Source organism: Stenella coeruleoalba (assembly GCF_951394435.1).
Source record: "Stenella coeruleoalba genome assembly, chromosome: 8".
NCBI lineage: Eukaryota > Metazoa > Chordata > Mammalia > Artiodactyla > Delphinidae > Stenella > Stenella coeruleoalba.
The window spans coordinates 60,886,369-60,904,327 of NC_137154.1; the positions used below are offsets into that span (position 1 = coordinate 60,886,369).

Genomic DNA, 17,959 nt, shown 5'->3' on the forward strand with positions numbered 1-17,959 from the left:
TGACATTAAAGTCATCTTATTTGAAACACTAAGGGGGTTATCGCAAAGGTTTTAGGCAGGATAATGTTTTCTTACAGTACAATAAATGTAAAGGTCAGATGCAATAATATAGCCTGTTTTTTTTTTTTCTTTTAAGTTGGGGAATAACATGTTAAAAAATCAAAAGAAGTTTTGTTAAAAGGGTAATCTATTTTCAGAGGATAAATGGATGTATGATAAAATTTGGTGCAAGAGTGAGAGGAAAAATGTGAAACATCTTAAAAGACTGAGAACTGGAGAACTGGCAAGACATAGCTTTTTAAACAAATGTGGAAGAGGAATTCATATTCATCATTGTGTTTCCAACGGAGAGAGCTTTACTAAAGGGAGAGAGCTTTACTAAAGGGAGAGCTGTATAGGGAAGTATATTTTGATATAATTTTAAGGAAAACATTTTTACTGATGGTTAGTATCTAATGGATAGCTTCGACGAGGCATTCCGTTCTCCATCCTTAGAGAGTTCTAGCAGAGGTGAGGGACTATTTCACATGGTTGCTTTTCTGTGGGATTCTGATGTACTAAATGAGAGTTGGAATAAGATAATATCTAAGATAGATACTTTTCAATTCTGATATATAAGAAGTATTTAGGGAAAAAAAAGTACCCAGTATATATGGTATGATTCAGATGGTGTCCAACATTAAAGTTATTTCAGTTGAGAAACTGAAAGGTTTATTACTAAAGATCCCCACCCCCACTCCCACCCCGCCCAAAAAAAAAAAAAAAAAAGATTGTGCTCTCACTGCAGGGTAGATGCTGGGAGACTTCCTGAATTATGGTGATCTATACACAAAAGTCTAAAGAAATTAATGGAATTTTATTCTCGATCAACTTACTTACAGAACTATGAATGAATAACATATGGAGGAATTTTTCCTAAGAAGTGAGGGAAGGGAGTGGTACAAATTGTTTTAGAAAAAACCTATTTATAGAAAAATAGAGTGTGGTACAGCTGGTAAATCACAGAATCTAAATTATTCATACTTCCTTTGGGGGAGGAGAGTAGAAGAGGAGAAAGATGAAGAAGACATGAATGTAGGGTAGTAAAGGGAAGAGGAGGTGGAAAGGAATGACAGGAGGAGAGCATTAATAAATATTTTTGGTTGAAGCAAGATAATTGACCTTTTGGGGTGGCTTCTGGGATTTTTAATTTATGCTTTCCCTCAGGCTCATTTTTCTTTCAGAATTTTATAAAATGAACCATTTTCTTTCATTTCCAGATTCAGCTTGGCAGTTGCCTTGAAAGTACTAATTATGTTTTCCTTACGTAAGAGGAGAGAGACCTATGGTTGTTGAAGCTTCATTTTTTTTTAAACTATGCTTTAAAACTCAAAGGAGGATTAAGGATTATGTTAAGGATTATGTCACAGCTATTTTTGAAATCATTTTGTCTACAATGAATATCAAGAAAATGATAATGGAAAAGTAGCACGGTGCCTGGAAAATCCTTTGACAGAATTATTTAGACTTTGAGGTTTTTTTTAAGAATTTGAATATAACGCTAAAAATTTAAACAGAACTTCAAGAAATCAGCACATGACATCTAGCATGATATGATAATAGCAGCAGTTGAAGAAATAACAGAAGCAGTCCAGAAGAGCTGTCTACATCCAAACTCTTACAGAACAATGAGCCAAAGGTCAAATCAGTCGCTATGATGCACTACTTTAGAATGAAACTGTCCTCTTCATTTTTCAATTTAGCACTATGTAGAAAATGGATATCACAGTTTATTTTATCCCTAAGTCCACAAACTATAAAGTTTGTCTTCTTGAGAGAAGTTGTTAGAGAGAAGTTGTCTCATATCCCAATAACACTTTTCTGTTTCAGAAGACACAACATCATAAGAACCAACTTTTAGGACTTCCCTGGTGGCGCAGTGATCAAGTGTCTGCCTGCCAATGCAGGGGACATGGGTTCGAGCCCTGGTCTGGGAAGATCCCACATGCCACGGAGCAACTAAGCCCGTGCGCCACAACTACTGAGCCAGCTCTCTAGAGCTCTCAAGCCACAACTACTGAGCCCATGTGCCACAACTACTGAAGCCCGCACACCTAGAGCCTGTGCTCCACAAAAAGAGAAGCCAGTTCAGTGCAATGAAGAGTAGCCCCCCACTCGCCACAACTAGAGAAAGCCTGTGCACAGCAATGAACACCAAATGCAGCCAAAAATAAATAAATAAAATTTAAAAAACACACAAAAGAGCTTTAAGTTTTTTTTAAAAAAAAGAACCAACATTCACGTCAAAGGCAAAAACAAGCAAACAAAATTCAGAATGTCCTGAGAATGAAAATGGTAGTTCTACTATACAGCCTAGTGCCTACAGCTAACAACACTGTAATGTATACTTAAAATTTGCTAAGAAGGTAGATCTTATGTTAAGTGTTCTTACCCCATACACACACAAAATAACAATGATAATAATGATAGTGAGAGGAAACTTTGGGAAGTGATGGATAACTTTATAGCCTTGATGGTGGTGATGGTTTCATGGGTATGTACTTATCCCCAAAGTCATGGAGTTGTATATATTAAATATGTACAGCTTTTTACAGGTCAGTCATACCTCAATAAAATGGTTTAAAAAATAAAAATAAAATTGTAGTGACTTCAAGTAGTAAAGAAGCCAAAAACTCTTAGTTGCAACTTTGACTGAAGTCATTAATGCCACATTTTTTGCCCATTCAGTTTGACCATACTTTTTCTGCTGACAGAGTTCCTTCCTGAGAAGTGCCTATTGCCTGGGACATGGTAGGTGCTCAATATATTACTTGTTAAATAAAGGAATTAATGAATGATAACTGAATGATGACTAAATGATGACTGAATGATAACTAAAGGAAGGAAGGAAAGAACTGACTGACAGATTTTAGGAAACAAATGCAAAGACCATGTTTGGTGGTTACAAGCATTTGAAATCCAATTCTGTCCATTGTTAACTATATGACCATGGCCAAGTTAGTACACCTCTCTCTATACCTCAGTTTCCCTTTGCTTATATAAAAGAGGCTGTTGTGAGAAATACATACTACATTACAGAAAAACATCTAAAAAATACATGGAGCACAGTAAATGCCAAATAAATGTTAGTTATCAAGATGATTGTAAAGCTCTTATCCAGATAATTCAATACAAAAATCATTGACAACTATGAAATTAGGCCAGTGCAACTACAAACAACCTGTCTAGAGTCCAGGGACATGGGTACAATGAACTTTGAGGTTCAACCCCCAAAACTTGCACATGTCCTAGAAATTACTATTCTGTTGAAATTGTATAGGTTGATCCTTCCCAAACACTTCTCATGAAAGTATTGGAGATAATGGCTCCTTGTGACAAAGATTCAAGATCCTGTTTTACAAAGGGAGACATATGACTAGATACGACTAGATATACTTCTCTTACTTGACAACTATCTTCTATTAATTTTCAGTATTTGATTATTATCCTGTAGATTTAATATAAAACAGTAAATGGAGATGAAACAGTTTTTAGGTGCAATCACCAATTTTTTACTGCTTATAATTGCCTACATTTTGCTTTCGTTTATCGTATAACTCCATGGCTCAGAAAGGGTGGCTGCGTGTTGGTGTCAGTCGTTGCCCAAGACTCCTGAAGCATGTGAGTAACTGGCAAATAAAACAGTAGAAACCCTGTCTGAAAGGAGAGTGGGAAGGGATCCATTTGCACACGTGACAGAACTCTTGGAAGTCAGGAACTGTGTCTACACTGGTTGAACCAAAGAACACAGGCATAGAAATGTACAGATCAATAAACCAGATAGTGTTTTTCACTTTGCTATGCAAAGCCCATCTCTCTACCAGTCTGGATTTAGCAGTCTCTCTGGCTGATAGGAGATGGAAGATACCGGAAGAGCAACACATAATCTCTGTGCCTATGAAAACTGGTGAAAATTTAGATTTCTGTTTTTAAAATATCAACAAATCATCTCCAATTATACCTGTACTTCTGATATCTTTTACCACAAAATCTGCTCTCCCTTTTCTATTTCCACCCAAGGTCACTGCTTCCTCCCCCCAAATTCTTATGTTGAAGTTCTAACTCCAAATATGGCTGTATTTGGAGATAGGGTCTTTAGGAGGCAATTAAGGTTATTAATTACATGACTTAAGTCCTAATCTGATAGGACTAATGGCTTTATAAAAAGAGAAAGAGAGAGCTTTCCCTCAGCACAAGCCCAGAGGAAAGGCCATGTGAGGATGCAGCAGCAAGACAGTTGTCTGCAAGCCAAGAAGAGAGACCTCACTAGAAACTGAATGGGTCAGAACTTTGCTCTTAAATTTCCCTGCTTCCAGAATTGTGAGAAAATAAAATTTCTGTTGTTTAAGTCACCTAACCTATGGTATTTCGTTATGGCAGCCTGAAATGACTAAGACAGTCATATACTGGGAAACAAGAGCTTTATAAATATACACATAGCTCTGCTTCAGTCACACTCACCATTAGTAGTCTGTCTCCTACTTGCAACCTTCCATCTTTCTGTGCAGCTCCTCCATCTATAATTTTAGTTACATAAATGCTGTTGTCTCCAGGAATGTGTTGGTTCCCCACACCTCCTGCAATACTGAAGCCTAAACCTATGGAAAAGAAACAAAAAGAAAAGCATTGTATTTGTTTAAGAAAGTGCTATTAGTCACATTTCAACAGTCGAAAAAAAATTAATCCTCAATTTATTACAACAGTATAAATAACAATAAATTCTACTTCAATCAACTGTGTCCTTTAAACATTTGAAAGCTTGTTGATTAATGCTAATGAGGCAAAACACAAGTGCAATCCTGCCCACGTTTAGTCTATGGGCTTAACTTCGTTGCTGCTGTTGTTACTCTAGCATAGAGAACAGAAGTCCTGCCAGTCATTTGGGTAGAGACCTAGATATTTCTGACATTTTAGAATGAAAAGAACAGCAATTCGAACATTCCACAAATTCTGAGATAAGAGCCATGAGGAAGATACATTGGATATCGGTGTAATAATTTCAGAGAGAAGATAAGGAAAAGAAGCTCAATGCTTGCCCTTCATGTTTCCTTCTCTGGGTACCTTGTCATATTTTCACACTTCCTGGCACTTCCTGTTATTAACTTATAGTTAATAAAGAATGAACACAAACGAATCATCCCTGCACACAGTCTAAAGAATAAACAAATAGATTATATACTTGTATTATGTTTGTAACAAACCATGAAATATGAAATCATTATAAACATGGAAAATTTCCTTTTTTAAAAAAAAAATTTTGTCTTTTGGAAATTTTCCATCTTGAGAGAAGAATTTTACTATGCTATGGCTTATAATTTTTTTCTTTCAGTTTTATTGAGATATAATTGACACGCAGTACTGTATAAGTTTAAGGTGTACAGCATGATGATTTGACTTATATACATCATGAAATGATTATCACAGTAAGTTTAGTGAACATCCATCATGTCATATAGATACAAAATTAAAGAAATAGAAAAAATTTTTCCTTGTGATGAGAACTCTTAGGATTTACTCTCTTAACTTTCATGTATAACATACAGCAGTGTTAATTACATTTCTCATGTTGTATATTATATCCCTCGTATTATTTACCTTCTAAGTGGAAGTCTGTACCTTTTGACTGCCTTCATCTAACTCCCCCTCTCCTCTTCCCCCACCTCTTGGTAATCACAGATTTGATCTCTTTTTCTGTGACTGAGCTTGTTTTTGAAGTATAATTGCCCTATAATACTATGTTAGTTCCTATTACACAACACAGTGATTAGGTATTTCTACACATTTCGAAATAATCACCATGATAAGTCTAGTTACAATATGTCACCGTACAAACATATTACATGGTTATTGACTATATTCTCCACATTGCACATTTCACAACCACTGACTCATTTATTTTGTAACTGGAAGTTTGTATTTCTTAATCTTCCTCACCTATATCTTCTCTCCTCTCCACCCGTCTCTCCTCTGGCAACGACTTACTTGTTCTCTGTATTTATCACTCTGTTTCCATTTTATGCTTGTTCTTTTGTTTTGTTTTTTAGATTTCCACATATAAGTGAAATTATACAGTATTTGCCTTTCTCGGTCTGACTTATTTCACTTAGCATAACATCCTCAGGGTCTATACATATTGTCATAAACTTTTATTTATATTAAACTATGGAATGATAACAAGAATAGTTATTAAAAATCATTATGAGGCCATTTTAAAAGAATGACTGATAGACTCTTTAAAAGTATAAGAACAAAAAAAATCTTTCTCAGAATATAATTGAATACACATTCGGTACAATACTTATAGCATATATTTTCATTGTATTTTGAAATGATAATGCAAATTACTCAGAAAGATAGATATAAGTCAAAGACATCTGTAACTAAAGACAGAACATTTCTGTAACTTGCTTAAGAAATTAAACGCCCCCTCACACACACACCCCTAGTTGCCTAGTTTTAAAAAACCACACACTTCTTTTATGATAAGACAATCATAAAAATTTTTGGCACTTTATACAATGAAAAACACTTTAAAAATACTCCATTTCACTATCCTTGTATTGAATAAATATTGAGTAGGGCTATGTGCTGCTCTTAAGATAGCATAAGTGATTAGTTAATGGAAAAATAATGGCATGGTAAATTATAAAGTAACACCTCTGGAATGATACCTGAAAGGAAATGATTTTTTTGTTAAATTAGTTGTTAACAATAAATGGAAAATGGATTTAAATTGATAGGGCAATTAAAATAAGTGTTATTTAATTTCCTACTAGAGTGGGTAATTATTCTTTATTGATGCTTTGACATTGCATAGATCTATAAACATATTTGTTTCCCTCATATTTAAAGAATTTGTTTACCAAGTGAAAGATGACCAAGGGTAGATAAAATGTCCCCAACTGGCTTTTCCTATGAAATTAAAAATACATATCAGCTCATGTTTTCTAAAACTGTTACTTCATATTTATATATGATTATAGGAAAGCTTAAGAAACATATTTACAAAAGTTTCATAGCCACATGCTAGGATCAATCTACTGCATTTACAATAGTACAGAAGTCATTCCGAACTGTGGACAAAAGGTTAAAGAAAATTCAGGGACTCTGATTTACATCTACTATGCCAACAGTACATGCCACAGCCGGTCTGAGTTACAGAAGAGCTAAGGAAACAAATTACCACTATAAACAAGGTTAAGTCCAACAAAGGGAGTAACTATGTAGTTGAGATTTGAAGTTGAAGATTTTACCAAGACAATGAAATCACTGTGGATACCGCAGACATAAACATATCAGCTAAAAAGGAAACAACGTTTTTTCCGCTAAGATTAGGCTTAAGCACTTCTTAACTGGTGACTGCTTAAGCTAAAGTATTTTTAGTAAGAGCCAGAGAATGGCTCTAAAGGTACAGAACTAAACATTTCCCTTAATTTCTCTTACTTTGGTGGAACATGGATACATTTAAAACTAATCAATATTTGGTCAACATTCAACCATATTCCAGATATTCAATTCAACGTGATAGGTAAACGTATAGCTTATGTCTACATCCAGAATACAAGGTTATTTACAGGTGGAAGTATCCATCTGTGTTATAAAATCGAATCTGGTCCTATCTATCCATCCATCCATCCATCCATCCATCCATTCATTCATTTATTCATTCATTCACTCACTCATATATCCACTCATTCAACAAGAATCTCCTGAGTACATACCATGCATTGCATAACAGCTGCTATCAACTGTAGCCAACATAAATGTAAAGAAATGGATTGACCAGAAACAGTACAGAAATAATGATCCATGAGTTCATATGAGTGACTGTGGCTGAACCTGGCTGAAGCAATGGTCTAAATCCAGATGATGTCTTGGCTTTTTGGAGGACTGCTCTATGAAGACAAATGTGGTCTAGGTCCACCAAGCCATAAGACCAAATCCAAATGATCAGTTTGGAGGTACTGGTTTCCTTGCACACGCTCTGTGAAAGCAGGGGTAGTCTGTCTACATTATAGGATCATTCTCTATCCTCATTTGCTCATACTTCCTTCCTTCAATCCACTCTAGACACAGCTACTGCCTTGATATTTCTAGAACATGCCAGACACACTCCCACCTTAGGGCATTTGCTCTAGCTGTTTCTGCTGCCTGGAACACCCTGCCTTCAGGCTGTTGTTAAAATTTCAATTTCTCTGGGACCCTGACCCTGACCTCCCTATTTAATACTGTCCCCTAACAATCCATCCCACTTCCTTATCCTGCTCTATTTTCAGTGTCCCTTAGCACTTATTACCTTGTGATATACGATATAAATTATCTATGTATTTTATTTAATTTTTTATTGCCTATCTCCTTGGTGAAAATATAAACTCCAGATGACAGGGATTTTATTTTTATTTTTTTGCGGTATGTGGGCCTCTCACTGTAGTGGCCTCTCTCGTTGCAGAGCACAGGCTCCGGACGCGCAGGCTCAGCGGCCATGGCTCACGGGCCCAGCCGCTCTGCGGCATGTGGGATCCTCCCGGTTCGGGGCATGAACCCGCGTCCCCTGCATCAGCAGGCGTACTCTCAACCACTACGCCACCAGGGAAGCCCGACAGGGATTTTTAACTATTTCATGCTATGCAGTAGAACCAGGGCAGATACATAGTTACCTCATAAATATGCATTAAATGAAAGAATGGATAAACATATGAATAGAAGAGGACAAGGAAAATCACTTGTCTCTGAGAAAGACTCCCCTTTAATATGAAGCTGGTGGCTTTAGAGAGAGAGGAACAGCTGAAAAAGTGAGCGCCGTTAGTTGGAGTTGATAAATGTATACATTACATTTCCTCATTGAACTCTGGTTACCTCTCCATCTTAGTCTGTACAGAGTTTATGGCAACCACTGTGCAGGCAGTGGTACAACAGCAGAGCCAGTTTCGTATCCTGATTCTTCCATCTACTAGCTGTGTAAACTGGAGTCCCAATCTCCTCATGTGTAATAAGGGAATAAACGTATCTATGGGGCTTCCCTGGTGGCGCAGTGGTTGAGAGTCCGCCTGCCGATGCAGGGGACGCGGGTTCGTGCCCCGGTCTGGGAAGATTCCACATGCCGTGGAGCGGCTGGGCCCGTGAGCCATGGCCGCTGAGCCTGCGCGTCCGGAGCCTGTGCTCCGCAACGGGAGCGGCCACAACAGTGAGAGGCTCGCGCACCGCAAAACAAACAAACAAAAGAACCGTATCTATGTTCTTTAGTAATTGGCACATAATAGATTCATTTTTCAAATTTCTTTTAAAAATTTTATATAATTTTGAAAGGTTACTTTCCATTTACAGTTATTACAAAGATAGATTCTTGATAAATAAAAATTCTCTGCTTTCAATAAGCTCTCAAGTTGTTTGGAAAACAGATACCTAAAGATCTTGACATAACTGAACAGGCTAGGATAAGTTCTGTAATGGTACTATGATATGTGAGTATGGAGGGGATCATGACTTCTTAGAAGAGCAGGAGGAGAATCAACAAAAGGTTTAGCATTTGGGCCGGATCTTGAATAAAGTATTAAGTCAGAATTGATAAAAGAGAACGCATCTTTATTTTATTTTATTTTGCGGTACGCGGGCCTCTCACTGTTGTGGCCTCTCCCGTTGTGGAGCACAGGCTCCGGACGCGCAGGCTCAGCGGCCATGGCTCATGGGCCCAGCCGCTCCGCGGCATGTGGGATCTTCCCGGACCCGGGCACAAATCCGTGTCCCCTGACTCTCAACCACTGCGCCACCAGGGAAGCCCAAGAACGCATCTTTAAAACCAATACATCAGACTAAGTAACTAAAGAGTCAGCTGCCCTGACTTAGATCATACAGTGCTCATAAAATCCCAGCTCCCCTGTGCTGGAAATTGAGACAAAAATGCCTAGCGAACACTCAAAACCTGTATTTACAGTAAGATAAGCTAGAGCGGCCCCTAACAAGACAAATACAATGAGTATTATAACGATTTGAGTAAGGAACACTGATTTTTGGTAAGTGACCAATTTAGAGAATTGGTTACAATATTGAAAAGATGTGTCCATGATCAAGAAATTGACTAATCAATTATAAAATAAACTCAGTGACAAGAGTTGGTAGGTCTCATCCTAAAATCGTGACCCTAACACTATCGACTGTGGAAAGTTTGGCTATTGAGAATAATACTAAACCTGCCTATACATGTGTCAGTAATAAACAAAGCTGACACAGAACAATGTAAGTATTAAAATCACAAAAGGAAGTAAAATCAGTGGCTATTTCAGTACTCTGGCAAAGGAAAAAAGCAAGTGGAATTTAAATACCTAATTCCCAAACAATTAAAAACTGATCTGTTTGACACACCTGATGTGCAAACAATTTCAGGATTACATCTAGTGCATAAAGCTGGGTTCTTCTTTCCGTATTTCCTGCACATCCCCAGATTGTATATCCTCATGTTAACACAGGAGGTGCAGGCGTAGGGAAAGGAATGCCTGAACGTTGTTAAAGCCTTTAACTTAACCTTTTCCCATGCAAAATCTTTTCCTTCTCCTGTGAAAAAAGAACATGAGGAATGATCCCAGTTCACCCTTTCCCCTGGGTGCCTGAGGAGCAGGTGCCAGTGGAAGGTGGAGGCCTGAAGGAGGAAGTCTTGGGAAAATGGGCTGATTCTGTGTGTGGGGAGCTTAGAATAAAAACCCCAGTACCTGAAAGAGTCATGTGACTACAATGTACCCATATAGTCTTTATGGGTGTAAAGAACGAATCCCCATGATGTCTTATAATCAATCATTCACCAACATGGTTCAACTTCATTTTATGTGACTTTACTAGGAGGGCACTCTGGGGCGCCTCCACAATTTTAATATTATTAAGCAGACTCCTTCTGTCACAGTTCATCTAGGATCTGCAAGGTAGGGTGTTTAGTGCTTCACAAAAAAAAAAATACTATAGTGGTATTCTGTACGTTCTGACTATACGATCCTATTTTATTAAAGGAAACACGGAATCCATCCTGAAGCCTGGCAGGCTTTGTTTTAGGAAATACAGGCAACCTAACTGCTGAATGTGCATACATTTCATTTGACAAACAAAACAAAAACTTCACCTGCGGGTCTGGTCTACACAGGTAACAGACTACTTTACATCTCTTCTTTAGAAAAAAATCATTGCTTAAAAAAATACCAAAAATGTGTCTTTCATTTTAATTTGAGAGAATAATTAATTAATCATATCTACAGTGCCCGATGAGATTAAAGACCAAAGCTGTATGTTCTTACTCTCTGGATTCTCCCTGGGTTCAAACGACAAAGTCTGGAGTTGAAAGAGGTGGTTCTGTTCAAAATGCCTTCGGCACTGGCTAGGCAGGCTCAATCCTGCTTAAGGATCTCTCACAGATCACCTAATTCACTTACCACAGTCAATGTTCCAAGCTTTTCTCCTGACTATGTACCTCAAAATACCCACTTAGGGGGCTTCCCTGGTGGCGCAGTGGTTGAGAGTCCGCCTGCCGATGCAGGGGACACGGGTTCGTACCACGGTCCGGGAAGATCCCACATGCTGTGGAGCGGCTGGGCCTGTGAGCCATGGCCGCTGAGCCTGCGCATCCAGAGCCTGTGCCCCGCAACGGGAGAGGCCACAACACTGAGAGGCCCGCGAACCACAAAAACAACAACAACAACAGAAAACCCACTTATACTTTTTGCCTAAAAAGAGGCATCACTCAATGCCTATTTTATTGTGAAAAGTCTCCATGTCTATACCTACCCTTTCTCAAAGGAATGAGTATCATTCCTCTTTTCTAAACGTAAATCTTCCCCTTCACCATTGAATTTTACTCATTATTCCTTTTCTTCCCCCCTCTAGAATATTCAGTCCCTTACCATCAATGCTTTTCTTCTATTCTGGCTTTGACCATGCTTCTGTCCTATCCTAGAAAGATCTTCTCTTGGGACTTCCCTGATGGCGCAGTGGTTAAGAATCCGCCTGCCTATGCAGGGGGCACGGGTTCGAGCCGTGGTCCGGGAAGATCCCACATACTGCAAAGCAATAAAGCCCGTGCGCCACAACTACTGAGCCTGCGCTCTAGAGCCTGTGAGCCACAACTACTGAAGCCTGCCTGCCTAGAACCCGTGTTCCACAAGAGAAGCCACCACAATGAGAAGCCCGTGCACCACAACGAAGAGTAGCCCCCGCTCACTGCAACTAGAGAACGCCCGCACACAGCAACGAAGACCCAGTGCAGCCAGTAAATAAATTAATTAAAAAAAATAAATTAATAAAAAAAAATCTTCTCTTGAACTTGCTGCCTCATTTACTGTAAGAGCTGGAGTTTGTAAACAGTGATCTCTAGTTACTAACTGCATTTCCGTATCACACATACTTTCCTCAGTCTCCTCCATCTGACTCCGTATACCACAATCTACTCAAATGGCAGTGGTTATAGGTTGAATTACGCCTTTCAAAAGACAGACTGAAGTCCTAAGCCCTGTTACCTGTGAATGTGACCTTATTCGGAAACAGGGTTTTTGCAGATGCAATCAATTTAAGATGAAGTTAAACTGGATTTGTGTGAGCCCCAATCCAATGATTGGTGTCCTTGTAAGAAGAGGAAATTTGGACCCAGAAACACAGAAACACACAGAGAAGAATGCATGTGATGACAGAGGCAGAGAGCAGGATGGTCCATGTATAAGCCAAGAAATGCCATGGAACAAACTCCCTCAGAGCTCTCCAGAAGGAATCAATCATGCTGACCTCTTGATCTCAGACCTCCAGGCTCCAGAACTGCAAGAGAATACATTTCTATTGTTTTAAACCACCCAAGTTGTGGTCATTTGTTAAGGTAGCTCCAGGAAATTAATACATCATCTAATTCTAATGGTCTAAGTGGTGGTATGTATACCTACCTCTTTATAATGAAATCATACACACACACACACACACACACAAGTTTGGGCACTTATCAACATAGCAGTGGTCATTGAAACTATGAAAATGGATTCTCCAACAAGAAAGAGATTACAGAGAGAATAGGATTCTATAGTACGTGCCTTGGGGAATAACTATTATTTGAGAGAAGTGAATTTAGCCTGTATGCCCAGAGTTTCTGATTCAGAATATCTGGCATGTGCCCCCAAATTTGCATTTCTAACAAGCTCCCACGTGATGCTAATGCTACTGGTGTGAGGACCACATTCTGAGAACCACTGTTTCAGAGCAATAGAAAAAGATAAAATGAAGTGAGAAGTAGTAAAAGAAATATGAGAAGAAACGGGGCCGTATAACGTGATGAGGGTAGGAATGTAAAAGAAATCAGTAGAGTTCTATGTAATGCAGAAAGAACAAAAACCCATCAAAGGACTGAAATTTCCAGTCCTTTTGGAGGAAGATTCTGGGTGACTGGCTGGGCTCCTTGCCTGGTGGAACTGCTAGTTTATAGTTACCTCACTCATTCCCATAATAGGAGGGGACGGCACAAAATGTGTAAACGTATTATATATATGTACATATGTCTTCTCTATTGCTACTTCACTAAATCAAGTGCTTATCCAATCATGCTTGCTTTAGTGTAAAAGGCTCATGACCACATTCCCTGATTCCAGTCTTTCCCTGCCTGATTCTCCAATCCATTCAGCAAAGATTTTCCAGGTTATTCTTTCCCTAAAATTCTACATCCATTGTGTTGCTCTGTTTCCTGAAATTGTCCGTCACTGTTCATTTTCTACAGGAATGCTATATCCCCTCTTCTCACTATTCCTTACTTCTCTGCTACTAAGCTTCCCCCCAAGCAAGATGATCTTGCTGTGCTGTTTTTCTACTGTTACTCCTGGTTCCCATCTGAAATGCCTTCACCACTTTAATTTTCAAGACCACTCAAGTCTTTGCCAACTCAAAGTAGTTCATTTCTAAGTTGAACTCCAGTAGAACCAATTATACGTATCAGCTTTTTTACATCTGTTTAAATAGAATGAGTTAACTCATTCAACAAACACTAATTGATAACTACTCATGGGCCAAGGACTGCCCTATATATATTGTGGTTATATCAGTGAATCAGTGTTTATGGTTCTTTTCTAATGGAGAGTAAGGCAAGTAAAGAGGCAATGAAAACCCGGTGTGGTAAGTGTTGATAGGAGAGGAACAGGTGCTAACTATAAGTCCTGATAGCCAATCTGAGACCTAGAAGATGAAAGTGAGCCAGGAGAAAGGGAATGGGTAGAGAACATCCCTGTAGAAGGAAACATGCACTTAAAGACTCAGAGTTGGGAGATAACATGGCTTATTTGAGAAATATTTCATGTGAAAGCAACAAGTAGTCTTAGTTAGAATACAGGCTGCAGGAGGAGAGGAACCATACCCCTTATACTCACCAATGTACACTTAGCCCCTGATACTATGCATAATAAATAGTTTGGAATAAATGGAGACAGGAGGACTCTTTCTCCACTGAATTAAGAGGGAAGGAGAGGATGGTGTAGATAAAGGTTAAGATTATTGGCTTAATGGCAGTACACTAAAGTCGTTCTCATCTTCAATTTACTCTGATAACAAGAAAGTGTGGTACTGGCTAAGATGAGGGAAGTAGTGAGGTCAGAGATTTGAGTAAGTACAGAAGTTTTGAAATAGCTCTTAGGGAAGATGGAAGAAATAATTGATTAGAGAAACGCAGAAAAATTGCAAGGAACTGTTGATTGTCTCGTTAGGGTTTAGTGACTATGAATTAATGATAGCACTATTCTAGTAACTTTTTTCCCTTCAGCAATTCTCAGCAGTCTAGGTATAAGCACAGAAAGTGTAAGAAGTTAGATTAAATCACTTTTGAAATTAATCTTTTGTGTGCATTGATCTTCTCTCTTCAACTAAATCATAAGATCCTAGAAAGTAGGGGTTGCATAAAATAGATCATCTTGTGCACACTGTTGGCATACGGTAATTGTTGAATAAATATTTACAGGATGAATTAATGATTGAATTGTTCAAAGACCAAATGATCACATGGCATAGGTATACTTTTAAGTGTCAAGCATCTCACATTAACAGATGTGTATACTTTAGCAGACTGCTTTAGCTCAAGAAAAAAAAGTGACCAGAATAACCCATACTGAGCATTTTAATGTGCCAACTACTGCCTCGTGTGCTTGGGAATTAATGAAGTGTCTATTGTATCTAAAGAAACAATAGAGATTACCAATGAGAAATGTATTTACTCTTTATTAAATCTAAGAATGATCAGCAGTTCCTTGCCTGCATCCTTACAAAGGAAGTAACCTGCTCTGACCACAGCTGACTGCTCACGGGACAGTATGACAAAGTGTGATCAGATGTTCTCTTACTGGTTTACCGTCTATTTTATTGTACTTGAAATGGAATATCCTCCAAGCTTCCAGCATTTAAAAGTGATAGGCGCTGCCTTTACCTATCAACCACGTCTGCCTGAATGTTTTTTCCTAAGTTGACTCTAGTTGCCAATGTAAACCAAAGTCATTAATATCGACCCTGAATACAGTCCAGGCTGTTTGGAGGCATCTAGATCCCAACACATAAAGTTATCAAAAGTAACAGATTATTTGAGAGAGATAAAAATCAACTCATAGTTTGAAGTCTTGATAGGAATGTTCCAATTGGCAGGGTTGCTGCTGGGGAAATCAGAGCAGAAAGTCTGAAGGGTAATTGGATGGGTCTTGATAAATTTCCATCCACAAAGGCTGTTATCCAGTAACACCTCTTCGGCAAAGTCCTCCCTAATACCCATCTTTTAAATTAAAAGTAATGTGTCCGTGACCACATTTAATGCTATTTCTCTCACTTTTAATGAGACATCATTTTCTATATTAAATGAGTTACTTATAGGAAGGGTTGATATTGAAAACATTTAATAGCTTGTATAGCATGGACACCAACCAATCAGAACAGGCACCTGCCATAAACCACTACTGTGGTATGCAGCACCTAACTGTCAGCTCTGTTCTGGAAAAGTTTAATGTCCCCCATGTTGGACAGTTAGCACTTTGAATGTAGAGGGAATAATAACTCTTTTTTTAAAATGTATTCATTTCATTTTTGCCTGCGTTGGGTCTTCATTGCTGCGCGTGGGCTTTCTCTAGTTGCGGTGAGCAGGGGCTACTGTTCGTTGCCGTGCGCAGGCTTCTCATTACACTAGCTTCTCTTCTTGCAGAGCACAGGCTCTAGGCGCCTGGGCTTCAGTAGTTGCGGCACGTGGGCTCAGTAGTTGTGGCTCATGGGCTCCAGAGCGCAGGCTCAGTAGTTGTGGCACACGGGCTTAGCTGCTCCGCGTTATGTGGGATCTTCCCGGACCAGGCTCGAACCCGTGTCCCCTGCATTGGCAGGCGGATTCTTAACCACTGCGCCACCAGGGAAGCCCAATATCTCTTTTATTTATGATCCCCAGGAGCATTATGAACAAAGTCGATACTCCAAAACTGATTTTTAAAATGAATGAGTCAAATAAAAATCACTGAATCCTTTTTCCATAAGTATACTTTAATGAACTGTGAAGGAAAGGGCTCAGGCTGGTAAAATAATGTGGTGAGTTACTTCATTCATTCTTTAAAACACATTTAAGTTCCAGGCTATATTAGTTTTCTATGGCTGTTGGAACAAAGTTACACAAAACTGGGTGACTTAAACAACAAAAATTATTGTCTGACAATTCTGGAGGCTAGAAGTCCAGATCAAGACATCTGGTTCTGCCTGAGGGCTGGAGGAAAATCTGTTCCATGCCTCTCTCCTAGATTCTGGTGTTTGGCTGACAATCTTCGGCATTCCTTGGCTTATAGAGGCAACACCCCCATCTCTGCTTTCATCTTCACGTGACATTCTCCCTGTGTATGTGTCTGTCTCTGTATCCAACTTTCTTCGGTTTATAAGGATACCAGTTATATTGGATTAAGGCCCACCAAAATGATCTCATCTTAACCTGGATCATCAGCAAATTTCCTACTTTCAATTAAGGTCACATTCACAGGTACTGGGAGTTAAGACCTCAACATCTTTTGGGGGGACACAATTCAACTCATGACACTGGCGCTGGGAAAGATTACTATGAAGAGGACACAATTCTTGTCCTTGAGGAGCTCACAGACCACAGTGAAGGAAACGAGAAGTAAACAGAACACAAGCAAATGCTTTCAAGAAAAGGCAGATAGCAGAGTCAGAGAAAACTTCTTGGAGATAGTGACAACTGAGCTGAGCCCTGTTGAATGGCTAGAAGAAAGTTAGGTACTCTAAGCAGAGTGAGGGAGTAGCTTGTAGATAGGTGATATGGCCTTGATCATTATAGTCAAAGGAGTGAATGGGGTTAGGAGGAAATACTGAGAATGGAAGCTGGAGAAACAGAGGCTCGTGAAGGTCCCGAGGTGCTCTGTTAAGGAGTTTGGATCTTGTATTAGTGGCAATGGGTAGCCTTTGAAGAGTTTTAAGCAGGGGCATGACATGATAAGATTTGGTCCACACCAGTTTTCCTCATTAGTGTTTGCTGCTGTTTTAAAAATACATGAAATTATATTCTGTGAGGGATGATGTTCTATATTTTGTGATAAAGCATAATTTTTTCCTTCCCACATTTTTGTCTTTTCTTCACTATATCCAGTTATCACTCATTAAAACTCACTTGGGGGGCTTCCCTGGTGGCATAGTGGTTGAGAGTCTGCCTGCTGATGCAGGGGACACGGGTTCGTGCCCCGGTCCGGGAAGATCCCACATGCCGCAGAGTGGCTGGGCCCGTGAGCCATGGCCGCCGGGCCTGCGCGTCTGGAGCCTGTGCTCTGCAACGGGAGAGGCCACAACAGTGAGAGGCCCACATACCGCAAAAAAAAAAACAAAAAAACCCCAAAAAACCCACAAAACTCACTTGGGGAAACTTTTTATCTCTCAATCCCATGTTCATGATTTAGTTTGAAAT

General features: G+C 39.1%; 1 protein-coding gene across 21 annotated transcripts in view; it reads right to left on the reverse strand.

The window, feature by feature from the left end:
* The window catches only part of DLG2 (discs large MAGUK scaffold protein 2), a 2,041,348-nt gene that overhangs the window by 528,473 nt on the left and 1,494,916 nt on the right, over positions 1–17,959 (reverse strand). For all 21 annotated transcript variants that reach the window (XM_079928919.1, XM_079928924.1, XM_079928927.1 and 18 more), the window contains one exon: positions 4,501–4,637. In XM_079928919.1, coding sequence (XP_079785045.1) covers positions 4,501–4,637 — 137 coding nt within the window. The remainder of the gene's footprint in view (positions 1–4,500; positions 4,638–17,959) is intronic.